The following is a 20,084-nucleotide window of genomic DNA, read 5'->3' as shown; positions in this document are numbered from 1 at the left end:
GACTATCAGCACGTCTATCACCACCGATAGTGAGTGGATTACCACTAGCTCTACACTGTGCTAGCAATTCTTCCTGTTTTGTATCCCAAACTGATATGACTGCTGGCTCTAAGTACTCCTTCTGATGAATGTAGTATGCTCTATCTGTAATGCATGCAATGTTCATGTGAGATAGCACCCTGAGGACTTTTGTAGCTGTTTCTCCACTATATAAAATAGCTGCAGATAGTAGAATATTTCCTGCAGGGGTATCTTTGATACGTGGTTGACTTGCCCACACTCTTTGATATCCACAATGATGGTATACTTACTTTACAGTAATATAGGTGCCCTTTGGCTTGGTTATGACTCCAGGACATGAGCTGTGACACAGTGTACAGTGTGTAAATAGTTGTATGAGTGCTGATCTAAATATTATGTATTTGATTTCATCCCTTGTTGATCCTGGATCAGCTTCAGTGGATGGCTGCAGGTTGTCATCACTGTATTAATGCAAATTAGTGATGACTAATTGTTTATAGGTGTGGATGAATCAGTACTCACTCTGTTGTGGCTTCATCTTGAGAAATTTGAAAAGAGTCATCAATATCACCATCTTCAGGCTCACTTGATGCAGTGGTAGTATCTGCATGAGACATGAGTGTAAGAGGGGGTGCTGCCAATAGCTCACACTGCGTTCCAACTGATTTTGTGCCAGGAGTAGTCATTGGGTCTATTCATTGGATACAGAATATAGTAGCTATTTCCATACTGTAGTTTGTTTTGATACTAACCTTTGTCATCTGCTCCTGACTGTATTTCTGTAGGTGTTCCTGACTGTATTTCCATAGGAATCATACCTGTTGAAGTAGATGCCAACAACAGAGGGCTGCCTACGTCTTCAACTGGGGAACTACTCCTTGGATCATCCGCACTTGATTGCATGGTTGAGCTGGTGTCTAGTAGCTCTTCAACAATCTGTATTAATAATGTTTTAATACATATAATTATTAGCTATGTTGTCTTTTCCAACATGCTGTTTATTGCTTTCTTCGTTCTGAAGCTGGTCTACGAGATTGTGTTGACACTTGGCAGCTGTTGCTGCTGCTACCACTGCGAATGGGCTTGGGGAAAACAGTTGGAATGGTGTCTGGCTTGAGGCACGGCTTCTTGGCTGGAATGCCCATTTCTTCGCGATAAAATCGCCCTTCTGTGTTAAAGCATTCAGGTTCGAAATGCTTCGAGCAAATTAAGGAAGTAGTTGTTGGTCCTTTCCGATCCTTACGCTGTTGATGCACAGCCCTTACCCACTTCGAGTGAACAGCTGCATCACTAGGAAATCCGTGTAAGCTGTAGCCCATACCTCCTTCAGTGTGACAACCAGCAACTACACAACGACTTGGTATAGCGTCTTCGCTTCTAATATCGTCAGGCGTTAAAGTGAACTTGAATTTAAACTAGATTTTGATAGTTATAGCTATGCCGTTTTATACAATACGCGTACCGGAACTCTTCTTGTGACGATTTATGATGTCGCAAAATTACCAAACTTTATGAGTTAATATCTCGCAATATCAGCATAATTGAATTATTAAATTGGTGTTTTTGTGCATTGCTTGATACAAACAATACATCCATACAATAAAATCATACATGAATTTTCCATTTCAGTTGACCTTTAAATAATTTTGTGGCATCTATAATTATGCTGCTTAAAGAAAGTGTTAATATGGAAAATTAATGCCTCGATATGGTTTCGTTGGATGAAGAAGAAGACAAGCAGCCTGATTGAATATAAAAGACAAGACACACAGGGTACATAGGGCGTACATTCATCGGAACCTCAAAAGGCCCATCCCACTGGTGAGTTTATTGTTGTGGCATAAAATAATGACCATGCGCTGCTTCGTTTGGGCTCTAGGCTTGTGACTGTGGTGAGTGAGTGAGTGAGTGAGTGAGTGAGTGAGTGAGTGAGTGAGTGAGTGAGTGAGTGAGTGAGTGAGTGAGTGAGTGAGTGAGTGAGTGAGTGAGTGAGTGAGTGAGTGAGTGAGTGAGTGAGTGAGTGAGTGAGACGAAATTTCGAATTTAACGATTTTAAAAAAATTCTATATCCGGCTGCCAGTAAGCGTTTTCTTGTTTTTAACACTTCATTTGATGTTAGATGGACTAATATTATTCCGTAAGGGTGATTTTCGTCACGTAAGAAGTTTCTAAGCTGGTTTTTATGGGCGGTATTTTTGGCAGTGCGCATCACTTTTGATGCAAACCCCCTACTTAAACAGTACTACTGTACTGTTTGATAAAGTAGTAAAACAAAGAAGTTCACCTACACCTGCAGATATAATAGTGGACATTCAGTCCCACAACACTTATGTGGGTATTAAATGTCCACTAGTATATCTGCAGGTGTACGTAACCTTTCTTGTTTCACTACTTTTTGTGTCGATGATCCCTACCTACTCAAATGAAAATTTCTAATTTTTCTGTATAATATTTGGACTTAGAAACAGAGGATTATAACATAAGGGCTCATGACTATCTGGAAAGTGTTTAGTGTGTGGATATCCTCTATAATTATTCCTTACAACAAAATCTGTCTAGTTCCAATGATTTCTGGTGCAAATCTGGCTGCATAATATGACAACATATTTAGTGCCCCTTAGTACATAAACTGATCTGGAAAATCAGGACATATCATACAGTATGGTAGTGCTGTGTATTAGGGATCATGGAGGTTTGTACTTTCTCACAAAAAAAAGTTGACCAGAAATCAGCCTCACAATACCTTCATGGCACCTTGGCAGTATTAGTTAGGTATAAAAGTGCCTTCAGTAATGTTTCCATTAGGTAGCCATGTATTTTGAAGATACTTTATTCAGTGGAATTTTCTACTGACTGATTGACTGATTGACTGACTGACTGACTGACTGACTGACTGACTGACTGACTGACTGACTGACTGACTGACTGACTGACTGACTGACTGACTGACTGACTGACTGACTGACTGACTGACTGACTGACTGACTGACTGACTGACTGACTGACTGACTGACTGACTGACTGACTGATACCTTCAGACAAGCATAACTCGATACAGGTACGTAAGGCTATGGGCTTAAAGTGTTTTCACTGTTAGATGTCAGTTCAATCTGACAGGTGCCTTTTGGCATACCACAGTGCATGCATCATGGATTTTACCATTGTCCTACATTTATCTTTGCTGACAGTGTGAGGTGTCAATTCATGGTAGCACATAACGGCTTCCCTATATGTTTGTAATGGAAACTCCCACACCATACTACTACTATACACCCGATGCATGCACAGTACCCACCACTTTCAAACATTTGGATTTGTGCCACCACCGCTGGTTGGCTATAGCTAATGAACACATTAAGAATGGTACAACTCTACTAACACACATTACACATTATTACAAAGACCACAAAAACTTGCACAGAGTGAGGGCTAGCCAAACACAAAATAAATTGAACAAAAAAATTCAGAACTATCCAGCCCCAAGATAGCCCTTGGAAAAACCTGGTGGTTGCTTTTTTTTTTTTTTTTTTTTTTTTTTTACCACTCAGGGAAAAACCAAAAACAGCTCACTCTGTTGTGTATGTACGTATGTATGTATGACCTAGTTCCAAAAAAAAAAAAATCTCTGGTAGCTGCCATAGATCCCTCATCTATGACGACGTTAAGGAAAATTTGTAATCTAAAATGGGTGGGTGGGCTGGGATCCAACCTACTCGTACACGTGGCCTAGAATGAAATTAATACACATCACACAACTTTATATACCCTGCATCACGTGACACTACTACGTATTCACATGGGAGCTTATTTTCTTGCTAATTCACTGCGTTCAAACACCAGAAAATACACCTCCCACACCATACTACTACTATACACCTGATGCATGCACAGTACCCACCACTTTCAAACATTTGGATTTGTGCCACCACCGCTGGTTGGCTATAGCTAATGAACACATTAGAGCTACAAAGAAAGCTGTAGCTACGAGAAGATACAGTCCTAACTTCTTGGAGACTTCTAGCCTGCTCCCCACATCATCCTTCACATATCCATCTTTTGCATTCTCTGACCGCCATCGACCATGACGCTTAAATAGGCGGTCAGGGACTCCAGCATTGGCTGCAGCCGTAGCTCCTCCTGCCCTCAGACTGTGCAGTCCAAAGTCTGCTGCGTCATATCCCAGTTTAGACACCTTGTTCTTAAATAAATCTTTTAAACAGGAGTAACTGATTCGTCCTGTCTTCCGAAGGGATTCTCCATTTTTTGTCTTCTGGATCGGTCGGAAAATGAAACAATTGTCTGACCATCGCATGCCGGTCCTGGCCATATATTTTTCCAGTGTAGCCACTGGGCACATGCTAGTACTGGTCCTGGATATCAGAAGCTCACTGCCCTGACGCAATTTATCATTTTTACTCTTTACGATATTGATTTTGAGCATCTGTGCATCAGCTGAACAATCACATGGCCTCAATTCTACTAACTCACTAGATCTCAGAAAACCAGAGAAGGCAAGTAAACATGCGGTAACCAGCCGAAGATCTGAAAGAGTACCTGAGCTCTCGGCATCATTGACCATAGCCTCCAACATCTCGACTGTTACTGGTTCCTTTTTCTTAACTGGTCTTGCTAATTGTCGCTGTAGCCCTTCCACGGTAGCTTTCACAAAGGGGTGGGATGATGGCCCTGCCAATCCCGAAGCTGAGTGTACCCATGACAAAGCGTTACACGCTTCCTCCACAGAGGCCTTCGACTTGGTCGTTTCCCCTAAGTGCTGCAAGTACAAGGCAAAGTGGTGAGGCCTTGCTGGGATAACTGGGAGCTGGTTAGTGTCTGCCCATGACTTCCATCTCCTGTATGCACGAAGATACTTCGAGACTGTACTGTTTGCACGGCTATGCAGGATTGTATCCTGAAGCCGATTAGCCAGGTCCTTCAGGTCAGGGTTTTTTAGTTCTTCCAGGAGCTTCCAGCTTCCTTCCCTAGGCAAACCTATAAAACAATGAATATACACATATTGTTAGGGCTTATGCAATTTCTACTCTTTCATTTGTGCCATTCTTTTTTTTTTTTTTTTTTGCAGGTCATACAGGTTATCCATATCAGCCTAACTGCTGCGACCAGTCAATACTAAAAAACCATCTGGACAAACAGGTCATACATACCAGCCTTACTGCTGTGACCAGCTACTACTGAACAGTCAGGACAGACAGGTCATACATACCAGCTTTACCGCTGTGACCAATCGCTACTGACAGGCAGGACAAACAGGTCATATATACCAGCCTTACTGCCGTGACCTATCACTACTGGACGGTCAGGACAACAGGTCGTACATACCAGCCTTACTACTGTGGCCAATCACTACTGGACGGTCAGGACAAACAGGTCATACATACCAGCTTTACTGCTGTGACCGATCACTAATGAGCAGTCAGGACAACCAGGTCATACATACCAGCCTTACCGCTGTGACCAATCCTACTGGGCAGTCGGGACAAACAGGTCATACATACCAGCTTTACCGCTGTGACCAATCACTACTGAACAGTCAGGACAAACAGGTCATACATACCAGCCTTACCGCTGTGACCAATCACTACTTAACAGTCAGGACAAACAGGCCATACCGCTGTAAGTCTAATCACCACTGAACAGTCAGGACGAATGGTTATACATACTAGCCTTACTGCTGTGACCCATCAGTACTACATTCTGGGCATACAATCAAGTGTACATAGTTGCATAGTAAGTGTATATACATATACTCTTAATTATTATCATTTTTTTTATTTATTTTTTTATTTATTTTTAAAAAAATTTTTTTTTTTTTTTTTTTTTTAACATTATAGTTAACACTCTAATCTAAGGGCCAGCATAGGTGTATTTGGGAGCCCTTTGAACAAACTGGTTCCTGATTGGCCAGGAAGGATTAGATTTTCACTGTTTGGTAGTACTAGGTATCCCACTACAAAATCTGCTGGGTCCACTCCATTTGGAAAGATCAGCGGCCAAAATGGAGATGATTTCCACTGGGGGGCTATAAGTGTGCCACTCGCACCACTCCTTTGTGCATAGCGAACAACCCGTGGGATCAAATAGACTGGGGGAAACCACCAGTTGTTGTCCTCAGCCCAATTGCAAGTGAAGGCATCTACCGCATCCGTACCAGGGTTCCAGAATCTAGAATTAAATCTCTCTATCTGTGCATTCACTGGGTTGGCAAATCTATCTACTGTGTGGGGCCCCCAGATATTGTCTAGCCATTGGAATAGCACCGGGTGCAGCATGTAATCATCATACTCTACTACACGACTGTAGTAGTCTGCTAACTCATTCTCTTCCCTCGGAATCCATTCAGGCTCCACCCTAATATTATTTCTCAAACAAGTAGCAAATATGCTCAAGGCTTCTGATTGGAGGGCAGGCTGCCGGCTACCGTGTTGCACAATTCTTGTCACATTCTGGTTATCGGAGAACCAGCGGAGTCGCTCATTTTTTAACTTGTCCTGAAAGGATTCCAGCACCATGCGCACTGCTCTCAACTCACGCCATGTGGAACTCTTTTCCACCTCCTCAAGGGACCATTGACCATTGGCAATTAGGTTACCATGTTCAACTACATACCCACCGTAACCCGTGGAGCTCGCATCTGAGTAAACTACTCTTACAGCCGATGGTTTTGGCCAAATATGCTGCCCATTAAAGTTAGCAATTTCTGAGTGCCAGAATTCTATTTCTTGTAATGCTTCATCTGATAGCGATAACTTATGGCACCAACCTATTCTGCTATCTAGAGCAGCATACAAACTACGGGTCATCAACCGGGTAACTGAGCCTAAGTCGGGTGACATAGACATAATTTTTCCTATCAGACTGGCCAGCTGTTTTGCTGGGAGGAGCCTTGCATGCATGGCCTTCGTAAGGTTTCCTTTTAGCATCTCAATTTTTGAAGTGGGTACTGAGAATTCGCCTAATGCCAGATCAATGTTAAAGCCAAGCCACTCTACTCTCTGTGATGGCTCCCAGACCGACTTTTCTATGTTAACAATGAAACCGGCTTGCTCAAGGTCCCGCTCAACTTGTTTACTCTCAAGCCTTGCTTTAGCCTCTCCTTTCACTGCTATTATCCCATCATCTAAATAAATAATGGACTTCAAGCCTCTACTGCGCCAGTGCCTCACTAATGGTCTCATCAGCTTTGTAAATAGGTAACAGGCTGTGGACAGCCCAAATGGGAGAACTTTAAAAACATAATAGTTTACTCTATCTGTATCCCAACGGAAACCCAGGAACTTGTAATGCTCTGGCCATATATCGACATGGTGGTACCCAGACTTTAAGTCAAACTTAAACAAGTATTCACCTTGTTCGAACATTAGTGCAGCTATGCGCAGGTCCTCATATTTAAAACTCACAACATGCAAAAACTGGTTTAAATATCTCAAATTCAGGACCAGGCGCAGCTTCCCTTGGGAATTGGCTACCACTGACAAAGGACTGCACACTTCTGGTTTTGCTTCTACTCTCATTATGCATCTGTTTGACATCAGTTTCTGCAGAGCATCATCTATAAACTCGCTATATAATTCAACTGATTTGTGGTTCTGCTGGGAGTAGGGTGGGGGGATAAACTTAAGAGGCAGGCGGTAACCATTCTCTATACAGTCTATTATAGAAGGAGGGGCTTGCAGGACTTCATGCCAAAATTCAATTCTTTGCTTAAGCCTACCCTGAACATCTGTAATTTGCACTGGTAACTGCACTGCAGTGTCATCCATTTCCCAAAACTTTTGAAGGTCGTACAGTCCCAGATTACCCAGGCTCCCAGTCGCACTCGTGCCATAGTGCCCCACAGAGGTATCAATAATTTCCTTTGTACTATTTACACATTCTGTATCTACTAAATTCCATTCATCAGTACATTCATCAACAACATGCGATTCAGCAATACAATCATCAACACCTTGCCTACTTCCAGACAATTTGCTAAACTCAGCAGTAACACATATGGCATCAGCACTGCTTACCACAGGCGGATAAAAAGGATACTGTCTACCTTTGGTAGGACATGTCCTCGCCAAATGGCCAAATTGCCCACATACAAAGCACGGCCCCAGCACTCTTGGCCTGGTTTGTCTTTGGGGGGCGAGAGACATGAGAGGTCTCGGGGCTGGCAGTGGTACATCCCTCCTTCCACTGGGCCCAGGGGTGTCCCAGGAGTCATGGTAGTGTTGGCCATAGGGATTGTAACGGCGTCCCCTTTTTCCTCCCCAACTCTTTCCTCCTCTTGGTTTCCTGTAGTAGGTATCTTTCTCCTCGAAGTCGCGCCTGGCGGCTTTATCCGCTCTCCGGAGCTCCTTTTCATCATCACTGTTGTCAGCTTCCTCTAGATGCTCAGCAGCCTTCTCCAACGTGCTCCTTTCTTCCGCGTTCACGGATGCAACCATCTTCTCCAATTCCTGGCGTGCCGAGGAGATGGAGTCCTCCACTTCTAAATTAAAGCTGTGCTACATCTCCATGCCCTTGCTCCGGAATCGGTAAGAAGGCCTATTTAGCTTACGCTGAATATCCTTAGCCGTCCGTTCCTGCGCGGAGGACATCTCGCGCTTGACTTCAGCGATGGACGAAGTGAGCTTTACGTCCATTTCGCGACGTGTAGCCTGGAGCTCCGCCATCAGTTTTTCGAATTTATCCTCTTCCATAGTCTCTCTGGAAGTACAGCCAACCTACTCGTACACGTGGCCTAGAATGAAATTAATACACATCACACAACTTTATATACCCTGCATCACGTGACACTACTACGTATTCACATGGGAGCTTATTTTCTTGCTAATTCACTGCGTTCAAACACCAGAAAATACACTTGTCCATACTTTCTATAGTGACTTTACCAGAACATAGTTGAAAATGAAGTGTAATGGCCAGTTCACATATTTGACAGTTGGGTGCACATTTAGATAATTATAACTAGTATTTTAAAAATAGTTAATTTAAAAATAAAGTAGGGATCTATGCAATAAAAAGTAGTGAAACAAGAGATGAATGATGGTGTTACAGCATAGCTCGGTGGGAAAGTCCCTAATTTGGCACATCAGCTATTATTATTTGTTCAATGCCAAAGTAGGGACTTCCCACTGAGCTATGCTGTACCAACACCATTCATCTCTTGTATCACTACTTTTTTTACATAGATCCCTACTTCATTTTTAAATTAACTATTTTTAGAATACTAGTTTGTTCAGTTTTTTTTTGTTGTGGTACAGCTAGCTACAATGTAAGTCTACTTGTATTTTTTGCATCTGTAGGTATGGGAAAGGCAGATAGCTACCATCACTTATAAACATCTTGTCCGTTTGCTCAGTGATAAGTGGAGTTCCCCATATTCTGTGGTTATGAGCTAGTTCTCCTTGCTGTACTCTTCAGTAATGTGTATCAGGGGACCACATTCTAGATCCAAGCATAAATGTGTGACTCCAGCTGTCGACCTTGCTGTTGCTGAGGGGTACCTGTCTCCTTTAGAACAATAATACTATAATTTTATATTGTGCTTGTATCTTTTTCTTATAAAAATAGCTATGTCTACCATAACAATGTAACTTTTCTATCATTCTTGACTGTTGTATTAGAGTGACTGTTGTATTAGACTCATTTAGAGTATAATTATCTTGAGTCAGCTAAGGGTGTGCTGCTGAGGTGATCTTGTTTATTGTTAAGTAGATAGCTAGCTAGATTGTTAAAAGGTTGGGTCTCAGTATTAATTCACCTAGATCTTTATTTGGTGGGCGTGGTCACAAACCTACCGTAAACTGGATCCCAATCATGAAGTTGCAGATATGTAGCAAGTGTACCTCTCATAGTAGTGCCAGGACTGAGGTGCTTCTGGAATCCAGCTCTGAAATAATTCTGTGGCGTCTAAATATGCTGCTGAAAGAAGGTGTTGATACGAAAAATTAGCACCTCAATATGGTTTTGCTGGATGAAGAAGAAGACAAGCAGCCTGATTGAAGATAAAAGAAAAGACAAGGTGTAGAGTGTGTTAGAATGAACTAAACTGTATGTAGTTATACTTTAGTTGATTATATTGTAATCTTTAGTTGATCATATTGTAATCATTAAATGAATTTGTATACATAATGTTTATAAATGAGTCGCGTGATTGTAACTTTAATTGGAACGTCTTGTACATGTGTTGGCTGTTGAATGAATTATTAATCACATTGTCTAATGTCACATGGTGACAGGAGTGGGATCTCAAGTATGACACTTCAGCTACAGCCTCCCATCCCGTTCAACTTCAAAAACCTGGACGAATGGTCCAAGTGGAGAAGGAGTATCGCCTCACTTCGGATCTTTTGTCAAGTGAAGATAAGGCACGGCAGATCAGTACACTCTTATATTGTATGGGTGAAGAAGCCGAGGACGTGCTCTCGTCTACAAATATCTCCACCACAGACAGAGCAAAGTACAGTTCAGTTGTGGGCAAATTTGATGAATATTTTAAGGTTTGCAAAAATGTAATTTTCGAACAAGCGCGGTTTAACAGATGCAACCAACTGCCTGAGGAATTGGCTGAAATATATATCACTGTATTATGCCAGCTAATAGATTCATGTAAGTACGGCAATTTTAAAGATGAAATGCTACGGGATTGATTGGTAGTTGGTATTCGCGACACATCGTTATCGGAGCACCTGCAGATGGACCCGGAATTAACCTTGGCCAAGACCATGAAGTTGGTAAGACAGAAGGAGGCCATGCAACAGCACAATACCCAGTTGCAAAACAGCTCAGACACCAAATCACCAATTGACTTATCACCCATTGATAAAAAACATAGCTCAATTAAAGGAGCTTGCTCAGTTCATCACAAAGGTGATGGAAGAGGTGCATGGCTACCACGCAAAAGTACCCCTAAACCCTGCACACTGTGTGGCAGAGCTTCACATCCTATTGGCACACAATGTCCTGCCAGTGGAGCTACATGCAAGCGATGTATGAGGAAAGGTCATTATGCTAGCCAATGCTTCTCCAAGATTGTTAAGCTACCAACCAATGAAGTGACGGTAGATGAGTCCACTCTTGACAAAGATGAACTCACTCTTGATGGAGGACTTTCATTAGATTCTGCCTTTCTTGATGCTGTGACCCTGGGAAGCCACAAACCATCATGGAATGCAACACTGTTAATGAACAAATTTAATACTAAAGTGGTTTTCAAACTTGATACAGGGGCTGAAGCTACAACAATCACAGAGAAAGCTACAACAATCACAGAGAAAACTTACAAGTCACTGCCAAATGTAGTGCTCAAGAAGCCTCAGAAAATCCTGCAGGGGCCTGCCAAGCAGCACCTCAATGTACTGGGCCAGTTTACAACAACACCGTCTCATGGTCAGAAGTCCGCAATCCGAACTATCTGTTATTAATGGCCTCAAGAATAATTTGCTAGGTCTCCCAGCGATTACTGCCCTTAACATTTTGTGCAGAGTGGATGCTCTCATGTGTGATGCACATTCTGTTCATGCCAAATTCCCCACATTGTTTAAAGGTCTGGGTACCCTGGGGGACGAATACATCATCAAACTGAAAGAGGATGCCATCTCATATTCCCTTTGTACTCCAAGAAATGTGGCAATACTTTTGCGAGAGAAGATCAAGCAAGAACTTACTCGGATGAAGAATAATGGGGTTATTTCGAGAGTAACTGAGCCAACTTCATGGTGTGCTGGGATGGTAGTGGTCCCAAAACGTGACGGATCAGTAAGAATTTGTGTTGACTTTAAGATGCTGAATGAGAGCGTCCTGAGGGAAGTACATCCCATCCCAAAGGTAGACAATACATTGGCCCAGCTTAGTGGAGCCATCGTATTCAGTAAACTTGATGCCAACAGTGGTTTTTGGCAAATACCATTGGTAGAAACATCCCGGCCACTTACCACCTTCATTACTCCCTATGGGCGCTACCTATTGAACAAATTGCCTTTTGGTATTTCTTGTGCCCCCGAATTATTCCAACTGCAGATGAACAAGATAATTGAAGGTCTTAAAGGAGTAGTTTGTCAGATGGACGACATGTTAGTGTTTGGCTCTACCCAAGAGGAGCATGACCAGCGACTGTAGGCTTTATTGGAGTGTATAAGAGCTGCTGGGGTATCACTCAGCAAAGAGAAATGTAAGTTTAGTGTTAGTACAGTGAAATTCCTAGGCCACATTGTCAATAAGGATGGCATCAAAGCAGACCCTGATAAGACATCAGCTATCCTTAAAATGAAACTACCCCAAAATGTCTCAGAACTCTGTAGGTTCATGGGGTTGGCCAACCAACTGGGGAAATTTTCATGCCATCTAGCAGACAGTACCCACCCACTCCGGGGACTACTTAGTTCCAAACGAGCTTGGCTATGGGGGCCTGATCAGGAAACTGCCTTTTTAAAGGCAAAGGAGGCACTAACTAAACCAATAATCCTTGCTCTGTATTGTCCAGGAGGTGAAACCAAAGTTGCTGCAGATGCGTCTTCCTTTGGATTGGGGGCAGTCCTTCTCCAAAGAGTCACCAGTGAGTGGCAGCCAGTGGCATATGCATCTCGGGATTTGTCAGCAACTGGGCAGAAATATACTCAAATTGAGAAAGAGGCCCTGACAGCCACATGGGCCTGCACCAAGTTCAGCGTCTACCTGCTTGGAAGCAAATTTTTGATTGAATCAGACCACAAGCCACTAATTCCCCTACTGAACACAAAGCATTTGGACTGTCTACCCCCTCGTATCTTACATTTCTGCCTCAGGTTAGCCAAGTTTAATTATACTGTTTCCCATGTTCCTGGGAAATTGCTGTATGCTGCAGATGCTTTATCCAGGGCACCCACTTCCCTGGTAACCCCAGAAGATGATTCATTACAAGATGATGCTGAATTGCTGGTAGATACAGTGGTGACCTCCTTGCCAGCCAGCAAAGCGCGATTAGCTGATTACTTAAATGGTCAGAAATCAGATCACGCACTCACAGTAATGAGATTATACTGTCGGAGTGGCTGGCCATCTAAGCATCAAATGCCACCTGAGGTAAAACCCTACTGGGAAGCCAGAGCATCTCTGACTGTGTGCAATGACTTACTGCTGTACAACAACCATATTGTGGTCCCACAAGCTCTACAATGGACAAGATCCATGAAGGCCACCAAGGAATAGAAAGATGTCGTATGAGAGCAAAGTCCTCTGTTTGGTGGCCAGGATTGTCAAAGCAAATTGCTCAGAAAACATAACAGTGTACTATTTGTTGCCGAGATGCTAGACCTAGGAAAGAGCCGCTGATCACTTCTTCCCTTCCTGACTACCCTTGGCAGGTGGTTGGTACAGATTTCTTCAAGTTTGAAAGAAAACAGTATTTAGTGGTAGTAGATTATTATTCTAGATATCCAGAAATAGTGAAAATGTCTTCCACAACATCCACCAGCACAATCACTGCATTGAAAACTATCTTCTCTAGATATGGCATACCAGAGATAGTGAGAAGTGATAATGGGCCACAGTACCGGTCACAAGAGTTCGTTACCTTTGCCAAGGCATGCAATTTACATATTATGTCACCAGTAGCTCTCTATATCCTCAGAGTAATGGTCAAGTTAGAACTGTACACACATTAAAGAAAATTCTGAGGCAGGCAGATGACATATACCAAGGGCTGCTCAGTTATCGGACTACTCCCATGCCTTGGTGTAACCTTGGCCCAAGTGAACTCCTGATGGGACGGAGGCTGAGATCCCTGCTGCCCATGACTGACAACTTGCTGATCCCACAGTGACCTTACCTGTCAGAATTCCAAAAATCCAATGACCAATTCATAGCTAAGCAAAGGAAAGATTTCGATCGGCATCATCATACAAAAGAACATTCTCCATTGCCAGTTGATCGTGAAGTATGGGTCACCTCCAGTAGAGAGACAGTGAGAGGGAGAGTTGTGACAGCAGCAGATACTCCAAGAAGCTATCTAGTCAACACACCTTCAGGGACAATCAGAAGGAATCAGCAACATCTTCATCATCTCCCAGAGAGTGATAACCCTGCAGTGTCCAGCAGTAGTCCTGACTCAACTGAAGGCATTAACAGTCCACTTCCACCCAACAACTCTAAACTGACCGAAGATGACAGTAGTCCACTACTGTCCAATGATAATGCTATTCCATTAACAAGGTCTAGTGGCTCAAGAGTCCAAACACAATCACAGACTGGTACAACAGTTCTGCCTCCAGAAAGATACCATTCTCAGGGGGAGATGTGGTAGAATGAACTGAACTGTATGTAGTTATAATTTATTTGATTATATTGTAATCTTTAGTTGATCATATTGTAATCATTAAATGGTGTTGTATACGTAATGTTTATAATTGAGTCGCGTGATTGTAACTTTAATTGGAACGTCTTGTGCGTGGGTTGACTGTTGAATGAATTATTGATCACATTGTCTAATGTCACACAGAGGACCTACACTCGTTGGAACCCCAAAAGGCACATTCCACTGGTGAGTTTGTTGTTGTGACATAAAGTGGTGACCGTGCGCTGCTTTGTTTGGTCTCTAGGCTTGCGAATGTGGTGAGGCAGTGAGGCTAAAATTCGAGTGTTGATGATTTTTAAAATTTTATATCTGGCCACCTATAAGTGTTTTGTTATATTTAATGCTGTTTTATGTATTATATGGACTAGTACTATTCCGTGAAGGTGATTTTCGTCACATAAAATTCTCTAGGATGATTTTTAAAGGCAGAATTTTAGGCAGCGGGCAAAAATTTCACTTGATCCCTACTTAAATGGTATGACCATATCAGGGGTTCACCAGTCATAATTATAATACAAAAAAGGCCAACAAGTACAAAGAAAAGTTCAATTAGAGATCGTAGAAATAAAAACTAGTAAAACAAGGGAGGCTGCCTACACTTGAAGATATAGCATGAGAATTTAATCCCCAAATTTAAAAAAAAAGTATATCAGCTCTCTTGCTTTAATGCTTTCTATGTTCCCTAATACAGGTTGCACTGTATTCAGCATCACTGCAGAATGAATAGAGTGAATATACACACTCAAGGCTGGTAATGGCATAAAATCAAAGAGAAAGTGACGACTGTGACCTGCTGAGTGAAAACTGGTTATATTTGCAAAATTCTACTTTGCTGAAATAAACTGGGTAAAAATACACATGCTACATGAAAATTTACACTCATTTTAACCACTTCAGTATGCAGTGAAAACAATGCTCAATTCAATAACCTATACACCATCAGATTTGTCTGTTCATAAGAAGTAAGAAAGTCTTTGTTTTGGCATGAGGCACATAAGGTATGGACACTTATTTACAATGTGGTAGATATAAAGTTTACTATCTTCATTTCATTGTTGAAATGGCCATCCACACAGAGATGTACAGTTGGTTGATCGATTTGCCAGTTCTTGATGAACCGAGTGAGCCAAACCTCATCTTCATAGCTTACTCCAGTCATAAGTTATGATTCATTACTACAATTTATTTGCCATATTGTTGCTGTACAAATCGAATTTTATTCCTGTTCCAACTGTTGGACTAACTCCAGACCATTCATCACAAAAGGCTGAAACTGTGGCTGTCTATGTAGTCCTTTGTTACTTACTATAGATAACAGAGAGGCAATGAAATGAAATTTGGGGAATGTGCAAAAATGGCCAGTTTTTGCACAGCAGGTCACAATTATATTCAGCAGTAAACACTCACAATTAGTTAAGGTGCTAATTTAATCAGACATGATTTACTGTATTCTATTTTTGTCTCCTCTTTCTGCTATAGTTGTTAATTCTTGTTCACAGCATATTTGCATGTTTTGTTTATTTACACCAGCGTTGAAACCGGGTCGGGTCATCCGGGTCTGACCCGGTTTACAATTTATCCGGGTCTGACCCAGATTGGATCACGTGAGAAACGAAATTGTTCGTTTGACGACGTGGAACTTATAAACGCTATCGCGTAGCTCTTTTGTGAGCCACGCCCACTTATCGTATTACCAACATATGCTCAGCCACGCCTATTTGTTAGTAAGTGCAGTATGTAGCACGAAACTGAGGGTATCTATGGTGAGCGGTAGCTATTGTCAGTAGGTGAAGACCTTTTTTTTTTGGTCTTCAACCTACAGCTAGGCTGAAGTTGCAATATTTACTCAACACGAATCAAACGCTCAAAATGTAGACTCGTTCACTCGCCCGAGACTAGCCGAAACACGTCTCGGCTTTAATTAATCCGGGTCTGCTATCCTGGTCAGTGGGTCATCCGAGTCAGCAGTAGTGACCTGGTTTCAATGTTGATTTACACGTGTGTTGTTGTTTACATGTTGTGTTGTTTATTTACATGTTGTGTTGTTTACTTACATGTTGTATTGTTTATTTACATGTTGTGTTGTTTATTTACATGTTGTGTTGTTTATTTACATGTTGTGTTGTTTATTTACATGTTGTGTTGTTTATTTACAGAGGAATGTAGACCTGCTAACAGAGAACATTATCCTTACTAATAGTACATGTAATGTGTCACTGTATTTGGTAACTTTTTAATTGTTGTATAATCATCACTGTACATGGTGTATGTTCTATTAGAGAGTTTGATTTGTACTTGATATCTGTATGGATGATTTTCTACTCTGAATGGTAAGGTTTTGTGTTACCTTGAGAAAGAATCACAGTGGCTTGCATTGGTTACATTATTCATTCCACTTCTACTACCCATCCCGGAAGAGAAATCCTATATGCATAAAACAGTCCTATAATGGTAATAATAGAGTGTGCTATGAAAGGCTAATGTCTGACGGGACTACAATCCACGTGTTGTCCAAGGTGTTGTTACTACATTATATGCTGCTGCTTGTCTTGTGAAAATTGGAGCTAAATACTGTAAGTTGTTCATTAGGTACGAATTGTATTTTATACCTGGTTTGTGTGCTAATCGATGTGATAGTGGCCTGGAACAGGACACGGCAGCAAAGTCGATCCACATGTAGTCACTTGGCATTATAGATCTGGAGGTAGTACATCCATATGTTCATTAAATTTCACAGAGGGTTATCTGGACCCCACTTATCTGGATTCTCGGTTAACTGAATTACAGAGACGACTGTTCTATTAGAAAATACTGATTTTTTAATTTTGATTATGATATTTTAATGTTATTTATACACAGTTTCAGAGATAGGGAGTTTTCAGATGCCATCTCTGGTCCCAAGGGTTCGGATAATATTTTTATTTTACTGACCTACCAACCTTTTACTTGGTTGAATTTGGCCTGATCGTGAGAAACAAAAGATTTAGTTGCAGTGGCCTAATCAAAGTTGTTATAGCTACAAAAATTGCAACAAATGTTACAAACTAGACAACTAAATAATTAATACAGTAATCAATTAAACTTATACTAGTCTAGTTTATAGTCTACTTTAATGAAGATAGTATCATCTTTGAGGTACTGACATGTGGGAGTGATCTTGTGGAGGTCTTCATTGCATATAAATTGATTACTGTACCACATATAAGGACCTCTCTCCCTAAACTCGACCCTCTCATGACCAATATTCTGATACTTTCCATTCACTAAATGATGTTCACTGTTACTGATCTGGTTCAACAATTTCACCTCACAATGTCCCTTCAGTACCCAGTTTAACTGACCATCATATGGACCCTTCATGAGGAGCAGGCCAACTGACAGGTGAGTACCTTTACCATCACGATCACCAGCAGCTATAATTTTCAGTGTCATTCTGTATCCCTTGTGATGAGTGTAAAATGAGTCACTGTACCATTGAATATCATCACTCTTCTTCTTGGTATACTCTGACATCTTCACAATCACTGGAACAACTTGATCACCTGATGATAATTTTGTTGCTTGTGAAACAATATCTGCTCCCCAAGTAATCACTAATAACCTGTCTATTTGTTGTGTCTTCTCTTCCAATTTAGTTTCCAATTCAGTGATCCTCTTCTGAGCAGCAGTTTCAATCTCAGTGATCTTTGTTTGGAATTTGGTCTCCAGTTTAGCTAGTGCCTCATCAGTATTGGCAGCTAATGTGGTGTGCTCCTTTTCAGCTTTTGTAAGAGTAGCTAGTTCTCTTTCTGTGTTTGTGAGTTTCTGTGTGAGTTCATTTTTTGTCTTTTTTACTTCTTGTTGACTAGCAATGAGTCTTTGAGTAAGATCATCTACTGTTTTCTTTGCTTCTTGCTTAGTTACTGCAAGCTGTTGAATAAGATCATCCTTCCACTTTCTACTCTCTTCTTGAGTGTTCATCAAAATTGTGTTCATATCAGCTAATTTTTTCGATTCATCATCAAAATTCTTTCTCATTTTCCCCTCAAGCTTGTCAGTAGTTCTCTTGTTTTCTTCTTGGGAAACTTTGAGCTCATCTTTAGTAGTTCTGAGATCCTCTTTAGTAGCTACTAATTCTTGTTTGGTTGTTGTAAGATCATTCTCTGTCTGTTGAAACTTACAGGAAAGGTCATCTTTAGTGACTGCTAGTTGTTTTGTAGTGTTAAGATCTCTCTTTGTGTTTGTGAGTTTCTGAGCAAGTTCATCTTTTGTCTTTTCAAGCCGTTGAATAAGATCATCCTTCCACTTTCTTTCCTCTTCTTGGATGTTCATCAAATTTGTATTCTTATGGTCAGCAAAAGATTTTATCATTTCTTCCTCAATCTTGTCAATAGTTCTCTTGTTTTCTTCTTTGGAGACTTTAAGATCATCTTTGAAATTCTGTTTAGTAGCTGCTAATTCTTGTTTGGTTGCTGTTAGATCATTCTCTGTTTGTTGAAGCTTCAAAGAAAGGTCATCTTTAGTGACTGCTAGTTGTTGTTTTGTAGTGTTCAGGTCTCTTTCTGTGTTGGTGAGTTTCTGTGTGAGTTCATTTTTTGTCTTTTTTACTTCTTGTTGACTAGCAACGAGTCTTTGAGTAAGATCATCTATTGTTTTCTTTGCTTCTTGCTTAGTTACTGCAAGCTGTTGAATAAGATCATCCTTCCACTTTCTACTCTCTTCTTGGGTGTGCATCAAATTTGTGTTCATATCAGCAAATTTTTTTGATTCATCAAAATTCTTTTTCATTTTCCCCTCAAGCTTGTCAGTAGTTCTCTCGTTTTCTTCTTGGGAAACTTTGAGCTCATCTTTAGTAATTCTGAGATTCTCTTTAGTAGCTACTAATTCTTGTTTGGTTATTGTAAGATCATTCTCTGTCTGTTGAAGCTTCAGGGAAAGGTCATCTTTGGTGACTGCTAATTGTTGTTTTGTAGTGTTAAGATCTCTCTTTGTGTTTGTGAGTTTCTGACCAAGTTCATCTTTTGTCTTTTCAAGCCGTTGAATAAGATCATCCTTCCACTTTCTCTCCTCTTCTTGGATGTTCGTCAAATTTGTATTCATATCAGCTAATGTTTTTGATTGATCAGCAAAAGATTTTATCATTTCTTCCTCAATCTTGTCAATAGTTCTCTTGCTTTCTTCTTTGGAGACTTTAAGATCATCTTTGAAATTCTGTTTAGTAGCTGCTAATTCTTGTTTGGTTGTTGTTAGATCATTCTCTGTTTGTTGAAGCTTTAGAGTAAGGTTATTTTCAGTGACTGCTAGTTGTTCTTTAGACTCTTTTTCCACCTGCTCAACTTTCACAGTAAGATCATCTTTATATTTCTCTAGTTGACGTGTTGTTAGCTCTTGTTTAGTTGCAAGATCTCTTTCTATTTGCTGTATTCGCTGTATGAGTCTATCAATTGTCTTCACAGTGTCAATTTGAGTACTGGTAAACTGTTGCTTGGTAGTAGCCAGGTCTTTCCCTATCTGAGTAGTCTTTGCTGTTAGTTCCTCTCTACTGTTCACTGCCTCAACTTGACTACTAGCTAAATTGTGCTGAGCCTTAGTGAGCTGACATTTGGTAAAGGACAAGTGTTCTTCCATCTTCTCCTTCTTGTGTTTCTTCTGATCCTTACGAGCCATCCTCTCCTCACAACCCACCACGTGATACTCACACTGGACTAGCTCCAGTGGACACTTCTTCTTGTGTTCTTCTACATCA

The 20,084-nt window shown here is 41.1% G+C and overlaps 2 protein-coding genes and 1 long non-coding RNA gene across 3 annotated transcripts in view; 1 reads left to right on the top strand and 2 right to left on the bottom strand.

Moving 5' to 3' along the window:
• LOC136265936 (uncharacterized) overlaps window positions 1-17,227 on the top strand; it is a 52,179-nt gene extending 34,952 nt beyond the window's left edge. Inside the window, exon 4 of the long non-coding RNA XR_010705806.1 lies at window positions 16,516-17,227. This is a non-coding gene — a long non-coding RNA (uncharacterized lncRNA). The remainder of the gene's footprint in view (window positions 1-16,515) is intronic.
• LOC136265932 (uncharacterized) lies at window positions 45-974 on the bottom strand. Its single transcript, XM_066060884.1, has 3 exons — window positions 774-974; window positions 544-712; window positions 45-482 (listed from the first exon to the last, which is right to left on the bottom strand). The coding sequence occupies exons 1-3, from the start codon at window positions 922-924 to the stop codon at window positions 308-310; spliced, it is 495 nt and encodes a 164-aa protein (XP_065916956.1). The 5' UTR covers window positions 925-974; the 3' UTR covers window positions 45-307.
• Window positions 17,228-17,341: 114 nt separating the features above from the next.
• Window positions 17,342-20,084, bottom strand: part of LOC136265924 (uncharacterized) — a 31,215-nt gene continuing 28,472 nt past the window's right edge. Inside the window, exon 3 of the mRNA XM_066060874.1 lies at window positions 17,342-18,968. Coding sequence (XP_065916946.1) covers window positions 17,447-18,968 — 1,522 coding nt within the window. The 3' untranslated portion in view covers window positions 17,342-17,446. The remainder of the gene's footprint in view (window positions 18,969-20,084) is intronic.

The sequence above is a fragment of the Dysidea avara genome, chromosome 9 (assembly GCF_963678975.1).
Source record: "Dysidea avara chromosome 9, odDysAvar1.4, whole genome shotgun sequence".
NCBI classification, from domain to species: Eukaryota; Metazoa; Porifera; class Demospongiae; order Dictyoceratida; family Dysideidae; genus Dysidea; species Dysidea avara.
This window is presented reverse-complemented; position numbering and strand designations above follow the sequence as displayed.

Excerpts from the sequence above, each read along its gene's own strand:
- LOC136265932 (XM_066060884.1), bottom strand. The coding sequence starts at position 924 with ATGCAATCAAGTGCGGATGATCCAAGGAGTAGTTCCCCAGTTGAAGAC. Across the intron at positions 713-773 it reads GTCAGGAGCAGATGACAAAG|ACCCAATGACTACTCCTGGC; the intron begins GTTAGTATCAAA and ends TCCAATGAATAG. Across the intron at positions 483-543 it reads CAAGATGAAGCCACAACAGA|TGATGACAACCTGCAGCCAT; the intron begins GTGAGTACTGAT and ends GCATTAATACAG.